A 23,455-nucleotide genomic window follows, 5' to 3' on the forward strand; every position below is an offset into this window, starting at 1 on the left:
GATCGACCAGTGCTCACATACTTCATATTTCAGTCGTTTAGACAATGGTGGATGTTGCAATTGAAGCTCTGATATTTGAAAATTAATTCATTGACAGCACTAATCTGTTGGTCCAAATTAGTAAACTGGATGCACAGATTAATTAGCTTGTCGGATGTCCCAATTATGGCAATTTTCAATCGATCACATAACAATTTCACACTATTATCTTCAGCCATTTTTGTGCAATAAGTGATCGATAAGGAAGCAAAGAAACAATGAGTACAATTTACAGGGTGCAACAGCTCCAACAGGACACAACAGATGCTATTGGTGAGAAAGCAAGGAAAACTGCTTATTTTCCTACTTTTTCTGTTTTCCCACACCTCCCGAGAGATGGTCTGTACTAAAGAGATAATTTTGTGAAGCGAAAGAAACCAACTTAAACTTCATTTGTTAATATACTTTGTTTTTTATTATATAGTTGCTATTTTTTATATAATAGGTAGGTATATAAATACATATGTATATGTTACGTGTGTGTTTCTATTTCCTTTTTTTATAACTCCTCGCTTTGTACACACTTATCCAATTTTAATTTATAATTATTTTTTCATCATTTTTAATACACTTCATTGATTCTTTTTTTAATCATTCAAAAACAATAATAAATTGTGTTTTGTATAAAACGAAGATTTCATTTTGTTCTCTCATATTTCGGATTTGTAATGAGCGGGGGCTTGTTGTTGTATATATACTTATTAATGTTTCATTCAATATATATATATGTTGTATATTTATGAGCTAATCATTGTTTTTCCATTTTTAATTTTCTTTTTTTTCCTTTTTTGTTCAATAAATTATAGTTACGGATATGGCAGACTGTTATTTTGTAGTTTTTAACGTAATTTTTCTTTCTTCTTTATTTCAGTTTTTAATCTTAAATTTTTAGTTTATATTTATTGTAAATATTTTGTTTATTTCCATAACAAAACTGTTCGTTTGATTTTCCGTCATGTTTTTCATTTTTTTTATTTTTTATTTTGATATAAAGTTGTTTTGTCTATTTCCTTTCTCATTTTAAGTATATTTTGAACAAATTTTCTTGTCTGACTATTTTAGTATTGCTATATCTTTTACACTCGCTTTCAGTTTTTATTTTATTTTTACTTTTACTTTGCTATCCATTCTGTACAGAAGACTAAAATAAATTATTTATTAGACAGGTGATTTGATGCGTACACAATGGTTTCAACCAGTGTGGGTAATAAAACAAACTCTATTTCTAGTCATAAGACCTATCTATCTGTTTACATAAAAGTGCGCTTTCCATGGATTTTTACCGTAGAGTCACACTCGAGAGGTGCTATGGTGGTGCATTATTCTTTTAACATGTCTGATTTTCACAAGTTTTGGTGGTCTAGTTTTTCTGTGATCATCTAAACAACCATACAAACTCTCGAGTACAACTCTATCGATTTCTTGAAAACAAAAAAACAAAATTGAATTTGTTGCTTTTTGATTTATTTAGAGCCGGGAAGTTGGGGAATATATTACTCAGTAAACAAAATGTTTTTAAAATAATATTGGTCAGTATCAAATTTTAAATTCATTTAAAGTTTCTTCAATTTTCTTTTTATTCAAATTTTTGAATTTTTCCATTTTCGATTTCTAAAAAAATTTTATCACCAATTATCACCGAATTTTATAATTTCGCTACACATTTAATTCTCTAAAACCGTTTCATTTTTCTTCATTTTTGTTATCATTAATCTGATTCGTCTCGAAATTAAGCCAAAAATTTTCTATTTTTATTGCAAATGATTCACATATTTACGCCCTAGTTTTAAGTCATCACGGACATAGGTTGCTGCTAATGCAAGGTAGGACTTCCTGCATGAATAATCTGTGATGAAAGCAAAACTGTTCGTGTTACAGGAAATAGATTTATGGGTTGAACCAGCCCCTGACCGCTCGGCTACTTTTTGACAATCTTTCAAATCTTCCGTAACAAGGCGCCATTATTAACCAGCATACTTAACCTCTACTAATAAATTTTCTCGTTAAAAATTACCAAAGGAAATAGGAGTCTTATTTTGAAATGTGTTCTACGAATTTACGATTTATTCGAGGCTACATTCCTGCCTGTTCAAAACTTCAAGATTTCCTCCTGAAGATCTGTGGTTCTTTCAATTATCTGTGTATCACCTCTAAGGTTTTAAAACCAATTAAAAACTGTATTTTCTAACGAAAATTAAATTATTAGTAAAGTTGGATTGGTCGATTGGAATCCAAATTTCATTTCTCTCTGTTTTTATTAGATTAAGGACGTTGCTTTCACCGACTAAGCTAAATTTAGCAAAATGATTTTATGATTAATAAACTGTAAGAGGCTCCCTAATTTATTTTGATGGATTAGTAGAATCGATTTCAGATTGTATAAATTCAATGCTTTCATCCTTCTTTTTCTTAACGATTGTCTATGAACTTAAATAAGGAAATCATTCTAGTCGTCTAATTTTACCAAAAGAACAATTAAACAAAAAATTTTCTTCGTTTTTTATAAATTTTTTCTTTCGTTTTTTTTGTTTTTTTTTTTCTCATTTTTTTATATAATCAACTGCTGACGGAAACAACATATTCTCTAGAATCTAATTCTCGCAATGTAAATATAGTATTTTTGTGCTTTTTCTGTTCTCTGTTCTTTACAGGATATTTAACATTGTTGTTTTTGTTGGTAATATTTTTAATGGAAAACTATTTTACTTCTACGTCTTATGAATTCTATCAGTTTAGCTTCTGTTTGTGAAGGTATATGGCGCTTAAATATACTTGCCTATTTACTCGTATATATAATTTATTTTGTTGTTTGTTTTTCATATAAATATTGTAGCTGATTTTTTTGTATCTAAATTTGTTAATCTTGGTTTTTATTTACTCGTTTTCTTTATTCATTTTTTTCTCTTTTCATTCTTCATCATTTTATATATACTTTTCTTGTTATAATAAATCTATACAATTTGCTGCATGATGCTTTATTCATTTGCTGAAGTGTGTACTTATACTGTCGCATAATGTTCATTTCTATAATTCAAATAGTTTTTAGTATAATAAACTGTTTTGCTGTACAAATCTCTACTTCTTCTTATTTTTTGTTATTGTTTTAATGAGGTTTTCTTTTCTATTTTTAACGGCTACAAGTGTCTGATGTTATTGTTATGTCCTACAAATTAAGAAACGAAATCAACGAACTTTTGCAAATGTTTAAGTATAAGTTTAAGTTGTTTGGACTAAAAATTTACTTCCCCAGCTGCTGATAGTGACTCGATGATAATGTTTTTGGTGATGTGGTATTTGCATGTTTTAATAGAGGCTTCGGTGTACAGAACAAAGGAAACATACTGATCATTCTACAGCATTCTTCAATAAATTTACCTGAGGTAAATTCTTAGAGATTCATTGCTGCACTTCACTTTTGATAATCGAACTTTTGATTAATTTAAAAAAATGTCCACAGTCCACATTAGGGCATCGCAACCAAATCCATCTGCCGAACTAAATTATATTGAAGAACAATGACCAACAAGCCTATCGCTTTTCGTTTAATACTAGACGTACCTATAATACTTTCATGTATCGACACCGGCTTATTGGAAAACACATTTTGTTATGTTTGTGTGGTACACTGATAAATTGTGGCGACTATATTAACAGTCGATTGCTGACAAATTGTATGATGCTCTCAACATTCCGACATTTGAGTCAATGATTATCCGGAGCTTTATAATTAGGGGCAGTAAATTTTACCTCTTTTGATTTTAAGCACTCCGCTTAGAGACTGTGAAAAATTTGAATGACCCTCTACAGCCATAGAAGTGGCAACAAAATAGTGTCTAAACTCGCAAATAAACCCAAATAAAAACGTCACTGATCGGCTGGTGGGAGGAGAGGGTAAATTATATCGTAAAGAAAGTGCGACAAAAACGAAAGAATAAAAAAACATTTTTTTTATATTTGTTAGATAAACAGCGTACCTAAGGTTTATTTTGATATTTTTTTCAGATTTTGCGTTTTTTTTATTTTGTGTTTCTATCTTGTTAATAACTAGATAATAATCATAATATGTTTGTATGCAATAAACTAAACAGGAAAAGTGAAAACTAAAAAATTAATAAAAAAAATTTGTTTGATCAAAATCAACTAAGAAAAAAATTAAAAGTGAAAATACTTTAATGAAATACAAAACTGTTTATTTGTTGTTCAAATATTTTCTTTTTTTTATTAAGGTAAAAGCAAAATAAAATGATCGACTCTGGTTTTTGACAATTGAAATTCAATTGTCAAAAACCAGACTCGATCATTTTATTTTGCTCTCATTTTACAGTGTCTGCGTGTTTATTGTTTCAGTTTAACTTTTTTTTTCTCTTTATTTATTTGTTAAATTATAAACTATGACTTTCAAGCACTTTTAGTGTGTATTTTTCTTTTTTCTTTTTTAATATTATTCCATAATCTAGTACTTCTAAAAAATAAATCTTTTTTCATATTTTATTATTTAAATATTATTATTTTTCATGTTTTTTTTTATCTTTTAATTATGTCCAATCTTAATAGTGATAATCTAAAAATACATTAAAGAGTACGAAATATAATTAATTATTTTTTTTTCTTGTTGCTTCTATTTACTTTTTGATTTGATTATTCATTTTTAAAATAACATAAAACAAATCTCGAGACATTGGGATCATAATGATTCCTTATTGGATTTTGGATTGTTTTCTTTTTCATATTAAATTTTTTTTAACAAAACAAAAAAAATTTTAACATAAAAAGAGCGTGTAATAAACAAAAAAAAATCCATTCACTGGGTTTCCATTATCGTCATTCTTCATTTTACATTTCTCTTTTTTATTCACAAAATTATTATCATTTTTTTTTAATTTTTTATGTTTCATCTTTTGTTTATGTTTAAACTTTCTACAAAAACTCAAACAATGTCTAAACTCTATGTACAAAATGATAAAATAATTTAAAAATTTCTTTTCTAAAAATATTTTTATTTTTAAGTTTAAATATGTTTTTCTGTATTTTGTTTTCTTCATTTTTTGTTTTTATTTTAACATTTTTCTTTTTGTTCATTCGGTGAATAGGATAATATAATGGTTTGTTAGCTAAACGCGCTCTTCATTCCGAAGAGCTACAAATGATAAAATCTCTCTGTGTATGTGCATTTTGTATAAGTGTGACTCGAAAATTAAAAATGAATGAGTAAGAAGGGGTAAAAAAAATAATGAACAGACCAAAACACAGACCAATTAATCATCACAATCACAATTATCATGTCAAGATGTCAGTAGGTGTAAGGATTTCTCGGAAGCAAACCTTCGTCCTTCGGAGGCTTTTTTAGCGAACGAGCCGGAGGCGAGTTCTGGAAACGAGTTCGCTAAAAACGCCTCTTCGCATAAGTTAGGAACAACGTTTTGTTTATAGTGTGTCTGAAATGAGCGTCGAAGTTGTGACACCCAAGAAAACTCAATTTCTCACTTTTCGTCTATGTAAAAGGGACACAAAATTTGTCTTACCCAAGGTTTGTCTGCGATGAGAAGTTGGCTTTTTTCTCAACTGTTAAAAAAAATCATTTCTAAATGGCAGAAAATTTATTCATTCAAATTGAAAGAACGAATTGCTTTTTCATAAAGTCCAATTTTCGCTAAGTTCTCTGTTTAGGCGTTCTCTGTACCATCCGGGAACATTTCGTTATGGAAACACTAATTTATTTTCAATATTACAAACTATAAGGAACAAAAAAACGCTTATATGGCACACAATGTAAAAAAAAATATGGAAGTGGGATGCAATCATATATCTATGATATTCAATGATTTAAATGGCGTTGAACGTTGCCTAAACAGAATCTCTGGCCTCTCAAAGTACTCGATGTAGGCAAAAATGATTTTTCACTTCTAGATCGTCGTTTCTGGACTGAGCAATGACACACCGTATAACGAGAATGACTTTTGAAACGAGAACTTTCTCCCGCTAATATCTGAATGTAACACATTTTCAATCAAATTGAAACCAGACACCAAAGGTATTGAGACACTAATTTGTCTGTGCTAAATAAATAACTTAAATAAATTAAACACAACAATCGAGCATGTGGTTTGTATGGATGACAATTTTCGTTTTTTCTTTATTTGGAAAATTTATAAAAAATCTCATCAAAACAAATCCACATCCATCGTGGAAGATTGATCAATTTTGAATTAATAATAATAAAAAAAAACGAATAAGAGAGAAGACCTTAGATAAATACATTTCAATAAGTGACTCGTACGACCGCAATATTATTGTCCGATCACCGGATTATAAATGGAACTAAAATGTTGTACTGCCTAGTACAGTTCTTTAAAATCTTCAGAGTATTACAAGAAATTTGTTCGTTTAGTTTTGTGTATGTGGCGACACAACAGCTTTATGAGATTGTTTAATGGCTCAATATTTTAACAATTTAGATTTGGAACATTTTTTGTCACAAACGGTCTCTTGATTCAATGGTGGTGTTAAGAACACAATTTTAAACCTGTAAAGACACCACAGATCAAATTAGAGCACATAAGAAACGATCTATGCGGAACACCGACTCAATTTTCTATTTCGACAAACGATTTTGTTCGGTATGGCTGTACATACGAGTCCGACTTTTTAAACAAAACAAAAATTCTTTTCAACAAAAATGTTTCTCGTATCGTAACTCTAACAAAAAGTTAACAAAACTTCGAATCAAACCTTTCTTTTTGATCAAATTAATTTCAAATTAATACATTGGATGTGGGTGTTGTTATGGTAATAGTGCATATTCATAAAAAATTGTTTTCTTTTTTGCTTGTCTGCTTGTTACTTAATTATATGTTTAAGTGAAATGATAAAATTGATTTTTTTGTGGTTTTTGTTTTTCATCTTCATATTATTAGAAAAGAGGTAATCTGGATCTGAATTAATAATCAGACTGGTGGACTAGCAATCGTACCTGGTAAAACACTTTTTTCTATTCGTTCGTGAGGCAATACGTGACCTGGTATTATTAATGGCGGATGCAACGAACGATCGTGTGCCGACCGTTCTTGGGCCAAACGATCGGTTAGCACACGGTCCTGTATCGCACGCTCTTGGAGGGCACGTTCGTGTAAGGCTCGCTCCTGAAATGCTCGTTCATGGATGGCACGCTCTTGCAGCACACGTTCCTGTATAGCACGCTCTTGCAACGCCCGATTACGTTCCTGCATCAGTCGATCGTTCAGCACAATGCCGCTGGCATCGCTCATCGTACTGCGATCACGTTCGTTCAAATTCAGTATGCTGCCGTTGCCGCGATCGTTGCTATTCAATGCTATACCGTTTCTGTTATCCTGACTATTTACACCACGATTGTTGCTCTCCTGTCCGTTCATACCGGCGTTACGATCATTATTATTCATATTGTTGATGGCACGATCACCGGGCAATCCGGGCGAAGACATTTGTGATACCGCCGGTGATGTATTCATTTGTTGCAGATTATTTACATATCTGAAATAAAGGGACACGTTTCTGTACTCGGTCACACATAAAAGGTGGCATAGATGGCACATTTGGTTTGAAGTATTTTTTGAATGCGAATTTATTTTTTTGGTTTTGTTTATCTGCCGTGCATATACCTTAGATCGCACACCTGTGCATTGCTCGAATCATAAACGTCGCCCGCTTCGGATGTATTTCCACTGAGAATTTCCCCGGAAGCAACACTATTTATTGTCGCAATGCTGTTCTCGGTGGTTCGATTCTCACGATGCACACGATTATGATGTCTGTTGGAAAATTTGTAATTCGTTAAATCACAGGCAAAATTTTAGGAATTCGAGAAAGGGGCTACAGAAGGGAGGAAAACGGAATCCGAGCCCTATATTATGTTCGCTATTACCTTATTAAATAGCTGTCTCTAATAAACGTTCGTCCGCATACGTTACACTCATAATTCTGTCCGGCAGAGTGGGTGCGAATATGAACAGCAAATTGAGATTTACTAGTAAATGTCATGGAACAACGATCACAGCTTAATGGTTTTTCCGACACATGCGACCATCTGAAAAGTGAGTTTTTATTGTTTAATTCAATCACTGAAAAATATTTGAGAATGGTAGAAATGTACTGACCTATGGGCAGTTACGTAGCTTTTGACTGCAAACGTTTTGTGACAAATATCGCACGCATATGGTCGTTCACCTACAATGTACAATAATGACATTAGTTTCGAAGCATAACGAGATTTTTAACATTTAGTACAGCTACAAACAAGAAAGCATTTCTTCGAAATAAAATCAAAAAAATTAAGAGAAAATATTTTTGTGAAATAACAAGCACTACTACTATACGTAATTCTTATGTGTCTAACCATATAAGAATCAGAGGAAGAAGATATACTTAATACAAAAATAAATTCAGTTGTTAAATTCAAGTCTTCAAAAATTGTTACATTTTTAATTGCATGACTTTGATTCTAATATGTTTAGATTATCATTTTGCTGTCAGTTAGTTTATGGAATGAAAGCTTGCTCGGATACTTCCGATTTTCTTTTATTTAAGAAGTTGTTCCATATGTCAGTAAGTTACACTTCACTCCAAATAATGTCACAAAAAATTGTTGTTTTTTTTTTTTGCTTTCCGTCAGAGACTATTTCGAAGTCATCTTTCAATTAAAAAATATTTTAAAATGAAATTCTCTAGCCAAACGGTTAAGCCTACGGAACTAATAATTATTATGGACTTTTAAGTGAGTTTTTTTTTTTAATTATTTTACAACGTCATTTGAAAGGTGAATACATCTTAGGAAATTATTTGAACTTCTATCCTAAGAGGAAATGTATGTCTTAACAGACGATCGGAAAACATGCTTTGTTGAATAAACCTTACAGTAAGGCTGCTGAATATTTACTAGAGTCTCCTTTTTCGTTTTGAACATATTTGATATTTTATAGTTTTAAAAACCATCGATGTTCACAGCCAAGTGTTTCCAGACTATGATATTTTGGCGTAAAATTTGAAAATGCATTGGCGAATTCAAATTTCGCGCCAAAATATTATAAACTGAGAATCACTTAAACCACCTGGAATATCAATGTCTTTTGAAACTCCGATAAATCAAAAATTATTAAAAAACGTTTAAAACGTTTTCAGGACTAAAAATTTGCGCAAAACTGCATGAAACCATTATTACACGAATATTGCGTAAAATTGTGCAGAACACTTTGATTTAGTGTTACGTCCTGGTTCTTTGACAAGAAGACTTTTCCAGTTCTAATAATAATTGTTCTGATTAGACCCAGATTTGTGTTAGTGACGATTTGCACGATTTACAGACATCTGAGTAGAATTGCTTCTGTATTTAGAGGAAACATTTATAACATGAAGCAGCACGAACAAAGCTTTAATTCCACAAGTTTACTGTTTGCAGTTTTAACGTTTTTAAGCATTTTTTTTAAAATAAAGATTAATATTTTAGAAGTCAGACCTGTGTGTATTCGTTTGTGTATATTTAGAGAAGACTTCTGGGTAAATCGTTTCATACCTGATAAATAAATCATAAATTTGATTATTATTTTCTGTTGTAAAAATCATAATAAAAAATTGTAAAATTTAAAGAGATTAGCATACACAAATCACATTGGAACGGACGCTCGCCAGTATGCATTCGCATGTGGATATCAAGGTACGGTTTTCGGCAGAACGCCGCCGGACATTGCAAGCACTGGAAGGGACGTCCTTGCACTATATATGTAATTATAATTTATAGGTCAGTTTACGATAAAAAATGTTTTCCTATTTGTTTATTCAATTAAAATTAATTAAAAAGAAAAACGAAAATTTGAACAGTGACATTCAGGACTATTCTATGAAATCAAAGTCTTAATGTCAATGTCAATTTTTCTTGCTACTCTGCAACGCGTTCTCAAAGAAAAGAAAAAAACGTTCAAACGTTCAAATCCTTGATTCTGTATGCATGAAATGCTGTTGTTGTTTTTAATAATTTCCCGATAAACATGTTAACATTGCAGAGTAGCCACTGGAGTACAAGATATGAATTCAATTTTAGTAATGTCTTTCTATTGATAAATTAAATTAAAAAAAAAACGATTTCAAGGCTTAACTAATCCATATCTTGCTGGAAGATGTTATATGATTCACATTAATTCACTGATTTAACATTGAATGTACATTAAATACTCTAGAGCGAGAACGTCTAAGAGCACGCTCTGTTTTTGTTCATTGCAAAATAATCGTTCACATTCTTTTTTTTAAACCGTTCCAATGAGCACACTTCCCTTTTATATAAATTATAGTAAAATTACGAATGGATCAAAAAAATGGAATTCGTTTATGGCGAGCCGCTGCTCTCGCTCCAGTTTATTCAACATTGTGTAGACTGTAAAAGTAACAGTATACAGAGGTTGGTCTAATACAATTTACTGATCTTTTTTTTGTTGTTGTTGTACAGTTGTTCGCTTTATGTAATTTACAATGAAAATTAATAGAAAAACAAAACGTTTACATTTAATCCAATAAATAAATTCAAATTTTGTTACAAAAGTAAACTTTTGAAAACGTTAATAAAAAAGCGTCGTAAAAGTGCTAATAGCATCTTAGTATTAACACAATGTTCATGGTTCGACAGTGTTTTGACCAATGGTTTGATTTCAATTGTGAAAACTATATGATCGTGTGCACTAAAAAATTTCAATTACTGCCACAAAACAAACTTGTCATTGGAGCTATTAAAAGTAACTTAAATTGGTCTCGAATTCTCTGTTCCGTTCAGGTTTCTCTGTACAGGAAGATAACATTTTTGAGACTGGTTTATGTAGGCCAAAGGAAATGTGAACAAACACTATTCTGAGGATCCATACAACACTAACAGGTAAAAAATATCTTCTAGTGCCTTCTTATGTTACAACCTATCTACGTCCAAAACGTAAATTTCAATACCTATCGACAATTCGTTTTTTGAGGCGACAAATTTAATGGTAAGAAAATATCTGTCTGACTTCTGCTTCAGATGAACTTTTTTTTCGCGAGGACTATTCAAACTCTCCTCCTACCTAAAGAACTATCTAAGTGAATCCTTCCCATAGTCATGGATATACTGGCAGTACCTAATTTGATTTTATACGCAAAATGAAGCAAAAGTAAAATGCGAAATGTGTAATAGAGTGTCCCTTAAATTATGGTACCATACGCCATACATTGTATATTGTAATTCGGCTTATTTTGGCTTCACGATTTGCAACGTAAAGCCAGTATATTCTCGCTATCCATTCAAAAGTCTTTAGAATAAATAAGAACATTTTGTGTTCGACAAAAATGTTGCTGGCAACTACCCCATAGATCAATCACCTTGAATACAAAGTCTTTCTACCTAAATTCACTGAAGAAGATTAGGAGACAAATTAGATTAACTGAGAGTCAATGTTTAACTTACAAGAAGAAGGACGCTTTCTTGAACAAAAGAATCCTCGGTCTCCTACTATTAGTAAAAAAAATCGTTTCCCTTGTACAAACTGCAACGAAAATCCTTCTGCTGTCAATCCGACATTAATTTAGTACAAATCGTTGCAGTTAATCTCAAATAATTTGTCAAAAATCCATCTACACTGCCCATTCAATGTGTATCAAATGAAATGTTTAAAACCGATTAAAGAATAAACCGTTGGACAAATTGAACTCATAAAAGTAAAACCGCGAGTCAGTAAATCATTTAGACCAACAAACGTATGTTAAAACACCACAATTATATTTGAAAAATGAAAAATAAACAGCAAAAAATTATGTGTAAATATAGAAAATTATTTTGTTTACAATACCGGCAGTATGACTGAGCATATGCAAATTAAGGGCACACTTCTGTGAGAAGGATTTTAAGCAGGTGGCACACTGGAACGGTCTATGTCCTAAAGTTGTTGTATTTTTTATTTGATTAATTAAGAACATAGTTTCAATACAAAACAAAACAGCTAAGTGGTGTAAAAAAATGTAAAAATAATAATTTAGTTTGTCGTTTTGTTTGTTTGTTTCTTCTTTCATAAAAATGAAATGAACATGTATACGGCTAATTGATAAATTAAACTTTTTTTTCTTTCTTTTTATATTTAAATTAGATTTCTTTTCGGATCAATATAAATGGCATGTTTTTACCGTGTTACTGAAATTACAATTCATCGAAAAAGTAAACATTCAACTGTAGACTACCACCGTTGCACATTACATTAAAATGAAATTCGTTTCAAATCGGAAAATATTTTAATATCTGTTTACATTGTTCGATTAATGTGCTGTGTACGTTTGTTGTTGTTTTGAATAAAATAATTTGAAATCATTTCACTACCTCGCCGAATTCTTTTTACAGAATTCTAGATTAGTATAAATTAACTGTGAGGCAAAAAACATAATAAATTAAAATCGTCCATCACTTTCAGTATTTCCTTCCAAATGGAATCAATCTAGAACAGTCTCTGTCTGCAATTAAAACCATAAATCAATTTCTCAATGCCTCTAATTTGGCTCTTCATTTTCTTGTTCGGAAAAATAAAATTCAATTCGTAATGAATGCTAGTATGGAATCGATTTGTGTGAGCAAAACAAATGCAAAAAAAATTGCAACCAAGACGCTCTGCTGCCGTCAAGTTATTTTTTTTAAATTATTTTGTGAGTAAACAGCATTCTTATTTGTATGTTTCGCGTAAATTATTTATTTTTCGCAATTTGTCTCACACAAAATGTTCGCACTTCATCAATGCATACGAACATCCTATATTATCCGCATATAATCGCTATACATAACGATTTTCCAGATGTAAAACAATCAAGTCCTACATAGTCCTACATAATTAGACATAACCCCCCGTAATCGACCGAATGGAGTAATTGAATTCATATTCTTGACATTGATAAAATAATAACAAAAAGATTTCTTTTGATATTTACTCAACGAATTTAGGTACGCCGCATTGTACAGTTCCACAGTTTTTTCATTCATTTCGATTAGCACCATTCAATCAAAATGAAATTATAACACACCAACAATAATCACAACACACTCTTTATGTCAAGCCATTTTTGAACACAATTCGTTTTTCGTATGTTGGCTATACGGTGGAAATATTGAAAAAGCCAGTTAAAAGTCTTTGTGTTCGCCATCTCTCAGGAAACCAATGCTATTACGAGATGCATTGTGTAGCTTATAGAGCTTATTTTGAAAGCTCCTTGATTGCAAGTGGAAGTGCATCAAGTGCAAGCTTGTTTAGATTTATTGGATACAAAGTGAAATGAAGAGTTTTGCGGTTTTAACATAGCTTTATGATGTAATACAGTCAAGGGAACACAATACAGTAAAAAACGAGTTGTTCTAAAACCTTTTACTGTAATCTCCTAATCATCTGTTGTCGACACCGACCGCAAAAATAAACGTTAAGCTCTGACTAGTGTCTTCTTGTATATTACATCAAACGAAGTAGAAGACTTTGTATGAAACAGGAAGTGTTACTTTAATCAAACCGTTTGTTTTAGCAATGTGCCTGACACATTATGTGTGTTCATTGCACTGTGCAATTAGAGTGGTTTCGTCAATGTCAACATGAAAACAATTACGTTATAAAGGGTTGCGATTAGAAAATCTTTCGGTTGTTGTGGGCTATGTGTGCGAAAAAATTGCGAAAAAATATGCCACACGTTGTATAAAACAATTCTAATGCAACACTATAATCTGAAATTTATCTGTTCATATAAATTAAAAATTGATGACGGATCATCATTACGTCTTAAAGACTATTGAAGATTTGTAATTAATGAAAAAAAAAACGAAATAACGGAAATAGAACCAAAGTTTTACTGAAAAGTATAAAATAAAAAATTTTAAAAATGTTTCGAGTCAACTAACCTAAATCATATTAGAATCAAGACTTTTAGTATACAACTGAATTTTCATTTTGTTTGTTCAACAGTGTAAGTATATAAAGATGTCTACACTCATACGTCTACCGATTATTTAAGGAAGCCAAAATTTTCGTTTTCTCAAATCATAATAAAAATGTAAAAAAAAAAATTACTTTCTTGTTAAAAATCGCGACGAACACATTTGATTTCTCTTATTTCTTATTAATCAATAGACTTCTAAAATAAGCGGTACACATCATACAAGAACCAAATCAATATATGACTGGTGATAAGCATCATTACGTGTTCTCATAGCAATTCTTTTTTAATGATAACCCAATGCTATGGCAAAAAATACTTTAAATATAAAATAGTCTTTTGGACTAAATAACATAACGATTACGCAACGTTACCCGTAGCTTAAAGCTTCACTTACAAAATTGAAAGTGAAAAGTTATCTCTTACAATAATATATATGCTGAGACATAACTCATTATTTCCAATTCATAAATTTATAGGCTATGATGTACGTGCGTAATCTTTCTAATATTCTCAAAAACAGATACAAAATAAAAATTTATATTTTGTGTGTAATCAATTTCGATACAGTTAATGTCAGCCGAATGTGTCTACGTTTACCTCAGCTGTTTCATCAGTTGGTACATTCAGCGGATCACACTGCTTTAAACGTTTGCTATGACATATCGTATAAAGTCGTATAAGCACTGTATGAGTGGACCAACTGGTAAAACAGCTGAAGCAAACTTAGACACAAATGTGGTTGACATTAACTGTAAAATGGTTTTAGTAAAATTTTTCTTGTTTTCTTTTTTAAAATTTATATTTTTTTTATCTACCTGTATGGATTCTTTTGTGTATGTTTAACGTGGACCTCTGCGAAAAACGTTTTTGACAAATTTCACAACCGTAAGGACGCTCTCCTGTGTGAGTTCTTCTATGGATATCGAGGTAGGGCTTCCTGCAGAACGACGCCGGGCATTGGTCACACTGGAAAGGCCTATTACCGACTGCGCCCCCAAGGTAGAGGTTTTTTGGTAATTTATTTTTATTTTTTGGTTTTAGTTTTTGGACCGAGTTGCAGGACATTTGTATCATTTTGGTTTTTGTATTTTGGTATTTTTTGGTATTTTAGATTTGCGATGTAATTGAAAGTTAAAAATTTGCAATTAACTTAATTGGAAAAATTATTGAATTTCATTTTGTGAAAATTAAATCTTAAATTACTAATAATTTTGATTGATATAAATCTAAACTGTAAATCATTATTGTTATGAAAAGTGGATATTCGTTTCAATAGAATATGGAATTATGGAATCACTAGTGCAATGATAGAGAAAATGAGAATGGGTGCATTTTGAATCGATTAAATTATGTAAATGTCTCGTTCGTGCAGTTGAATTAGCTCTATAGTATTGAAAAAAAAACGGAGTTACGTCAGAAGGAAAGTGACGACTGAAAGACGCACAGAACGAAACATTTACTTGAGATGAAAATGGTCGCGAGATGAATTTGCGTTTGAACTGATGAAGCGATTAGTTGTAAGAAAACCTTCATAACAATGAAATGATTTTGAAAGGGGAATGGTATGATAACTTTGAGATGATGATGAAAGCATTATCTCTGTAATACTTTTTGCATATTTTATATTGTTCGGTGATCAGAGAATGTCTTACCGATTTTTTTTTCTAAACAAATTCTTTTGCCAAACTCATCAAATTTGAAATATAAAACAATACACGGCCCGTTGCTAAAGCGCTACGTTAAACATATTGGATAATAATATGAATGTGAGGTGAGCACATCCTTACGGAGGATTACATTATGGACAACTTTATGAAAGTCCCGGAGACTGAGTGATATTTGTAAGAGGCAAAAATTATCTTATAAAATTATTGTCGAAGCCTTGGCCCAACCCCAGCGTTCTATACGAACTTTATCACGGACTGTGAAGAATGTTAGAGGAGCTAAAATTCGGAAGAAATCCATTTCTGAATCATCCGCGTCATGAGATACTATAAGAAGTGGAAATCGTTTTAAAACCTTTTCAGTTGATTCAAATAAAAAATTTCGATTTCGACAGTTAAGACATGCACTGCACCGTAAACTCATACAAAAAGTATACCAGAGTATGACTATGTGGTTCAAGAACCGATGTAAATAACTCGATTGAAATGACATCGTCAGAAAAGAAATGATTTTTTGTTTCCTTAACCTAAACTATATTTTTGTTTGATTGCTCAGCTAACTGATAATATGATTTAAAATACAAAAAAAAAAAATTGCCCGATTTATAAAAGTGGTAATTACCGGTATGTATAGTTTTATGGATGTTAAGTGAAGACTTCTGCGTAAAGCGTTTTAGACATACATCACAACCGAAAGGACGTTCGCCAGTATGGGTCCGTAAATGTATGTCGAGATAAGGCTTTCGCGAAAATGCAGCCGGACACTGTTCACACTGGAAAGGCCTTTCCTGAACTGCGCCACGACCAACCACACCAATTGAATGATAAAGATTTTATTTAAAAATTTGTTGCTAATGTTTTCGATTTCGATTTATAGAAAATGAAAACTTAAAAATTTCTTTTTTTTTTGTCTTTTTTGACTTTTTTTTGTTGTAAATATAATAAGCATTTTAAGGAGGCTCTAAACTCACAGTGCTTTTTTATATACTTTGGGTCCACATTTGCAAACATTTGATAGATAGCATTGCCAAATTTTGGTGATGATTGAGAATGATTTTGGTTTTGTTTTTGTTTTTGAAGAACTGCCGCTCCTGTGTGTATTTTAATGTATGTAATGTGATGCACTTATACGAAATGCTCGAACTAGCTTGTAATTGGTAATTTCTTATACAAATATATTGAATCGTATATTGAAAACAACAAAGTAAAATAAACAAAAAAAAGTGAATATTCAAAATGATCGTCAAATTATTTTAAACCGAACACACTTTTCATCAGTTACATTTTCATAAGAAATTAAAATTATTTTTGTACGAGCATCGTAATTTCAATTTTTGGATGATGTTGATAAGATCAGAAGTGACACGATTTCTTTGCACTAATGTTCGACTTCTAGATTACACCTCATTTGAGCTAAAATTCTCAATTTTTTTTTGATATTTTTGGTTTTGTTTCTGTTTCTACTAACTACATGTAACAGTTAAATTATCCCGAATATTGTAATACTTGTGCCACTTCTCAAAATATCATATAATTTTGAACTATCAAATTGCAAATTGCATTGTTTTCAAATTTAAAAAAAAATATTCAATTTTGACACGAATTTCGTGTATGTTTTGTTCTTTCTTTGCCGAATATTTCAATAAAGTGAGAATTACAATAGTAGAGCCTCATTAGTTTTATAGAAAAAATAAAAAAATATTTTTGATGAACGAAAACCTAAAAAAAAGTTTAACATAAAATTGTAGTACGATGGCCTTCAATGGGGGTAAATCAATGAAATGTAGAACACAAAAAATGGAGATAGTACATAAGTTACGAGCGAACTTTCCTTCCACGACTCTCTTAAATTGCTTAAAATATGTCGGAATGACACACAAGGGAATATTCTTTGCATGACAATGTCAACGTATCTCTCATTTTGTCATAACTTGTAATAAAACAAAACGTTTGTCGGAAGATTACTTGCATCTAAGTCTTGCGGCAACAGCGACAAAAATATATCTAGAGTGTGCTAGTGTCTAGAATGTTATATAGAAAAATGTATCTTAAATTTAATGAAGTCAAAGATTTTGTACGATGCAATTGCAGACAACAGAGTTGTAGATTTTATGGATTTACTTTTTCCGGTTGAAATAATAAATTGATTGAGCTGTAAATATTCCTCTCAGGGATATTAACTGATAGGAGATGGTGGATTAGCATGAGCCTGATTAGGCAAATATGTGCTTACATCCCGTCAAATCTTCATTTTAAACATCTAAAAGAGATAAATTGAGAAAAGAAAGAAAATGTAATTAATTAGGTGATTCACCCCCATCAAAAACACATTTGAAATGAATAGGTGGTTATCAAAAGATGATTTATTGAGAGTGAATGTAGGAACTTTAAAAAATTAAAATTAAATGAAAATTTAATCAATGGAACGGTACCAAATTCTATAAAAAAAAGACTTTTTGGGCATAAAAAATAAGAAAGTAAAAAAATTACAAAATTTTTTGTAGAAAATAAAAACGAAAAAAAACTTTTGAAAATATTTACCAGTATGAATTCGCTTGTGTATATTAAGCGTAGACTTCTGCGTAAAGCGCTTTAGGCATATATCACAAGAAAAAGGCCTTTCGCCTGAAATATGAATTTGCCATTTTTCAATAAAAATTTTGTTTTCTTTTCGAAAAAGTCAACAAACCAATTCTCATTCGATAATACTTGCACGCATACTGCTGATCGTTTCAGTTTGATTTCGATCAGTGATTAAAAAGACATTTCCTTCCTACATTTCCAAAACACCTTCCAGAAAAAGACTTGGAAAAAGACATTTTTTCTGAACATCTGAAATATCTGAAATGCTGAATAGCACAGACCTCAATTAAAGTTTTTGTTTTATTTGGAGTTTTAAGGAATGTAAAACTTGGGAGGAAAATGTGTAGAAATCACAGTTTACAGCGACAGAACATTTAAGGAATCCAGTCTCTTATTTCGAGTTTTCCAACCATAAATAGTATAAATACCCCTTTTACCCTCAAATAGGACGAAATTTATGTACAACCCTCTTCAGTTACTTTACCGAGTAAATTATATGGAAGCACCTGAAGGCGAAAGTTGTTTCACAGGTGTTTTTCAGCTGGTTCAAATAAACAATCAAAACTGTTTATACGTCTTACCACTACCACGTGCGTGCGTGTAGCCGCTTGAACCGTATAAACAGTTTCGATTATATGAATCAGCTGAAAAACGGCTGAAACAAATTCGTGCTCAAATTTCACTGCCTCTGACTGTAGCTATTGTGCCATTGTTCCAATTGGTTCCAACTCAAAGAGAAACATTTGGAAAACATTTTTAACGAAATCTTTGGAATCGGATTTTTTTAAATAAAATTTAGCAAATAATTTTTTCGAGAATACCCCTGACAAAGGCTCAAACGTTGAGACGCAACGAAATTCACAACAACATTATGCGCAAATGAGAATTGGTTGAAGTTGATAGAAAAAAGGTGTTTTTTCTTCGAAAAATACCTGTATGTATTCGCATATGGATGTCCAGGTAGGGTTTCCGGCAGAATGCTGCATTGCACTGTGAGCACTGGAACGGTTTGTGCATGCTCCAATAACCTGGAACAATTAAATAAACAGCGGCCGATTAGACATTATTATTCACGGTATCAATTTATCTTGTCGAATTTTTATTGTTTTAGGTTCTTCTTTAGGTAAAATAACGAGAAAAAAAAATTATAAAAGAAGAAGAAAGGAAAATGATTCCGAAAAAATCTATTGAAGCATTTTTTAACAAAACAAAAAAAACTCTAACAATGTGAAGAATGCTTAAAAAGATTAATTCAAATTAAAAATAAAGAGAAAAAAAAAAAACATTTAACATAAAATAAACTAAAAACCAAAGAACGAACGAAAGAGAGTTGATTATGCTCTTCTAAAAGAATTCTCATCAAAAAGCAAAAACAAATTTGGAAAAGTAAAATCTTTTTTTTTGTATGTTTATCATTTTGTTCTGCTAAATGCAGCCACATTTTCTTTTTCTTTTGCAATTTTGTCAAATTGGAATAATAAATAAATTTGTTAGCTCATGCAATTCGTCGAATTTAATTTCAATTTGATTTTTTTTAGTAATTTTCTTCGTTCAAATTATCCAAAAAAAAATTTGTAATTTTCTCAACAATAAATTGAATGGAATGGCCACTGTTTATTTTTCGGTTATCTTAGCTCGTGCATACACAAAACGTTCCAGGAGGCTCGCCAATAACAGTATTATAAATATTTTCATTTGACAATTTAATTTGATCTTTGTTTCGATCAATTTTTGTTCTTTTTTATACAAATAAAACATAAAAATTCCAATGCGTAATACCTCCCCAATTACAGCAACAATACAAAACGGAATCGATCAATTTCCAATATTGTTAATCAATTAAGTTTAAAACATGAAATCTCTTATTGGATGTATAGAGATAGAAAAAAAATTAAAAGTAAAATTCGAAACATTTAATTTTCATTCAAAATTTAAATTGCATTTTTATAGTAACACTCGTCTGATTGTACAACTAACCCATCAACGGTTAAATATATTTGTCATTTTTTGTATTATGTGTGTATCACAATTTCCTTCTGTTTTTTTATTACATTGGCCAATTTGTTTTCTTTTTAAGAGGCATCGGTGCTTTGCTGAAAAGCAAACATTAGGGCGATTTTTAAATACTGGATTTTAGTTTACTTTTGATGATATCTTTCCATCAGAATCCTTTTTCAAAAGTGTACGACCGCAATGGCAATTCCCACCACTTTGATAGCTTTCAACAGAAAATACATTTATACTCGCCAAACCATGAAAACACTGAATATCACGCGTCAAAAGTTATCGGAAACCACACTTTTTTAGTTCTCTCTCAGCAGACCTTGCAAACAGGTCTAGGACTCCAGGCTATGATTTCCTTAATGGTGGAGTTTGTTTATGTTATTCGTCAAAGAGAGAAATTTGATACGAAGGCGGAGCTTACTCTCCGTATCAACGAGTAGTGTGATGCACATCGAACGATCAACTCGTTCGGCTTTATATAGCCTATTTTCGGTTTCGTTTTTATTCTCATCCTTCTTTTATACATTCAAGTTCAATCTTGAACGGTGTGTATTATATTTGATTTTGTTTTTTGTGTATTTCATGGTGTGACGAGTGTAAAATTGTGTGCATCACAGGATTGAAACCACTCAATCACAGTATACGTGTGAATTCGTATACCGAGAGAATATTTTTTGCATAAGTATGTATGTTTCGTCGAGACGAAGTCGTGGTTTCAATCCAAGTGATGCAAATAACTATTGGTTGTAGCAGTTTGACCGGCTCTGAGAAACATAAGCAGTTTATGAAAATTTCGTGTATTTTCTATTAAAGGCTAACACCTTCGTGGTCGGAATTGCGGTCGTACATTTTTGAAAATGGATTCTGATGGAAAGATATCATCAAAAATGAAATATGAGGCACATAAATGTAGGCTAAAATTTTAGCTAAGGACCGGTGCCTCTTAAGTAAAATTTAATTTCTCTGTTGATTCATTCGATATTGCACACACTGGTGCATATTGATTACTAAAAAATATATTTTTAAATAGGCGAATTTATCCATATTTAAAAAAAAAATCATTTATGGAAGTGAGACCGTTGTTATATGGGTTGTTATGGCGATTAGGTTCACCAAGTCGTCTAAAATGTGTTTTTATACCATGATAACTGTTTCTTAACAGTATTAAGATCTAAGTAGCAAATTACTTATAACAAACAATTTCATGTTGTTAAAATAAAAAGTTTATTGGGAGCTATTCCGCTTACTAATGTCGTTTGTCGTGATGATGATTTTTAAACTCAATTTTCGTAGTTGTTGGTTATTCTATATTTTAGTTAGTCATATGTTATCGATAATGACGACAAAAATAATCAATGAGCTCGGGATATTGTGTTTAAAGCGCGTATAGTAAAACAGAAGAACAAGTTTTGGTATCAAACACTATGAGATAGTTAAAACAAAAGAAGTAACAGATTTCACAGTGATCGCGATACGCTTGCCGTTTATAAAAGATTAATATCAATTGAGTTCAGGGTCTTCTTTTGATGCACGACGAAATTTTAGGTTTTTTTTTCAAATGTATGTTTTGTGAATACGGCGGTTTTGCACACGTAAAAGATCTCACTTTTGTATCTAAGCTATTCTACATGGTATCTCTGATTTATTCATTTGTCATTTGAAAAAGCTTAGGAAATTAGAGAAATTAGAGCAATGGAGAGGAACAGCAATAACAGCTTAGATACAAAAGTTGGATTTTTTGCGTGCGCAATGCGTAGTTGTCAATTGATACAAAAATCGTGATAATTAAAGGAGCTACATACAATACGATTTCAAAATCTAAACACTTGTTGCCATTGAATGGGATAGTTAAAAATAGAAACAGGAAACATGCTGCATTAGCAAAATGTCAATTTTCTTATAATTTGCTAATAAGGAATATCTCATCTTCTTGAATTTGACTTGTTCTTAATGAACTATTGCGAACCGATTTAATCAACAAGAAAGAGTTACTATCGCAGGAAATTTACACGTGCCAGAAATCTTGCAAGTCTTCTCCGAACAATTTTAGCGTTCTCTCTTACAAATTGACATAAAATTGTCCACAATTTTTGTATTAGCGACGCGGTGAAACAGAGAAAGTGTTTCCGCTACACTGCAAAGTCCAAAATGTTCTCCTAGCATTGCTAGGTTGTTACGCAAAGTTTCTTACCCGTGGTAATTTACTACTTCGAATTTAAATAGTACAATCAAAATGGAATTCAAGGAAATTTTCCAAACCGCACGAATTAGACTAGACTCGCAATTCTTTACACAGCATAGGCAAAAAAACATTTACCTAGTAGTTTAATATGCAGTTCAGCGGCGGTCTGACGCAAATTATTAGTACAATTAACAGATTTCTAATTGTTCAAAGTCACGATTGTATATTAAATAAATAACCGTACAGCAAATGATGTCAATAATGGATTATAGAGTGGAAATTTTGAACGTGAATGCCCCCGAACTCAATATAACCAACAAAAAAAATGTTTTCTAGAAAAATGGAAACATCTATTTGCGGAGTCAATGTAAATCAATTAAAATAAAATTAAAGTGACAGAGTTCGGTAAAGAGAACGGAAAACAAGTAAAAATTATTATTGCTTCGGCACGAAAGTAATTAACAGAAAAATAACTTCCAACATTTTGTGGCTTTTTATTCGAATATTTTACCCGGTGTTACTAAGTACACGAAATGTATTTAGCGAATAAAATAATAAATTGAAAACTTTTCGTTTACCAATAATATTGATGACAAAGAACGAGTGAATTGCCCATGATTTCTATTCAAATTAGTTTTCACCGAGTGTTACCATTTTATTCAATTTACTACTTGATTTTGATAGGAAATATATATAAAACAAATTCAAAAAAAAACTTTAATTTTTTTTGTTATAAATATAAAAAAGCAACAACAAGAATTGATAAAAAGGAAAAAAAAGTGAAAATTTTCTTTAACTTTTTTTTTTTTGTTTTGTAAATTAAATAATAGTTAAATAACGTAAATAACACCAACGAACCCGTATGAATTCGTGTGTGCAATGTAAGAGCGCACTTCTGTGTGAAAGTCTTCAGGCACTGGCTGCATTGGAAGGGCCGTTCGCCTATCAAATTAAAATAATATTTCCCGATTTGTTTTTGGTATTCACTATTAAGATTTGGTTGTTGTATTGATTTTGATTTGATTGATTGATAATTTGT

The 23,455-nt window shown here is 31.1% G+C and overlaps 1 protein-coding gene across 28 annotated transcripts in view; it reads right to left on the reverse strand.

Annotated features, from left to right (window-relative positions):
* Positions 1–4,556: 4,556 nt before the first annotated feature.
* LOC119066397 (zinc finger protein 2 homolog) overlaps positions 4,557–23,455 on the reverse strand; it is a 38,494-nt gene continuing 19,595 nt past the window's right edge. For 4 of the 28 annotated variants that reach the window (XM_037168833.1, XM_037168832.1, XM_037168834.1 and 1 more), the window contains exons 7-19: positions 23,275–23,358; positions 19,163–19,258; positions 18,189–18,272; positions 16,619–16,738; positions 16,270–16,440; positions 14,799–14,969; positions 11,874–11,960; positions 9,670–9,783; positions 9,527–9,583; positions 8,172–8,241; positions 7,940–8,101; positions 7,677–7,826; positions 4,557–7,548 (exon numbers count right to left, since the gene is read on the reverse strand). In XM_037168833.1, the coding sequence (XP_037024728.1) occupies positions 6,984–7,548; positions 7,677–7,826; positions 7,940–8,101; positions 8,172–8,241; positions 9,527–9,583; positions 9,670–9,783; positions 11,874–11,960; positions 14,799–14,969; positions 16,270–16,440; positions 16,619–16,738; positions 18,189–18,272; positions 19,163–19,258; positions 23,275–23,358 (1,931 nt within the window). In that variant the 3' untranslated portion in view covers positions 4,557–6,983. Of the gene's footprint in view, positions 7,549–7,676; positions 7,827–7,939; positions 8,102–8,171; positions 8,242–9,526; positions 9,584–9,669; positions 9,784–11,873; positions 11,961–14,798; positions 14,970–16,269; positions 16,462–16,618; positions 16,739–18,188; positions 18,273–19,162; positions 19,259–23,274; positions 23,359–23,455 lie in introns of all 28 variants that reach the window. The other 24 variants (XM_037168839.1, XM_037168836.1, XM_037168838.1 and 21 more) reach the window with 21 other exon arrangements.

The sequence above is a fragment of the Bradysia coprophila genome, chromosome IV, assembly GCF_014529535.1.
Source record: "Bradysia coprophila strain Holo2 chromosome IV, BU_Bcop_v1, whole genome shotgun sequence".
Lineage (NCBI taxonomy): Eukaryota > Metazoa > Arthropoda > Insecta > Diptera > Sciaridae > Bradysia > Bradysia coprophila.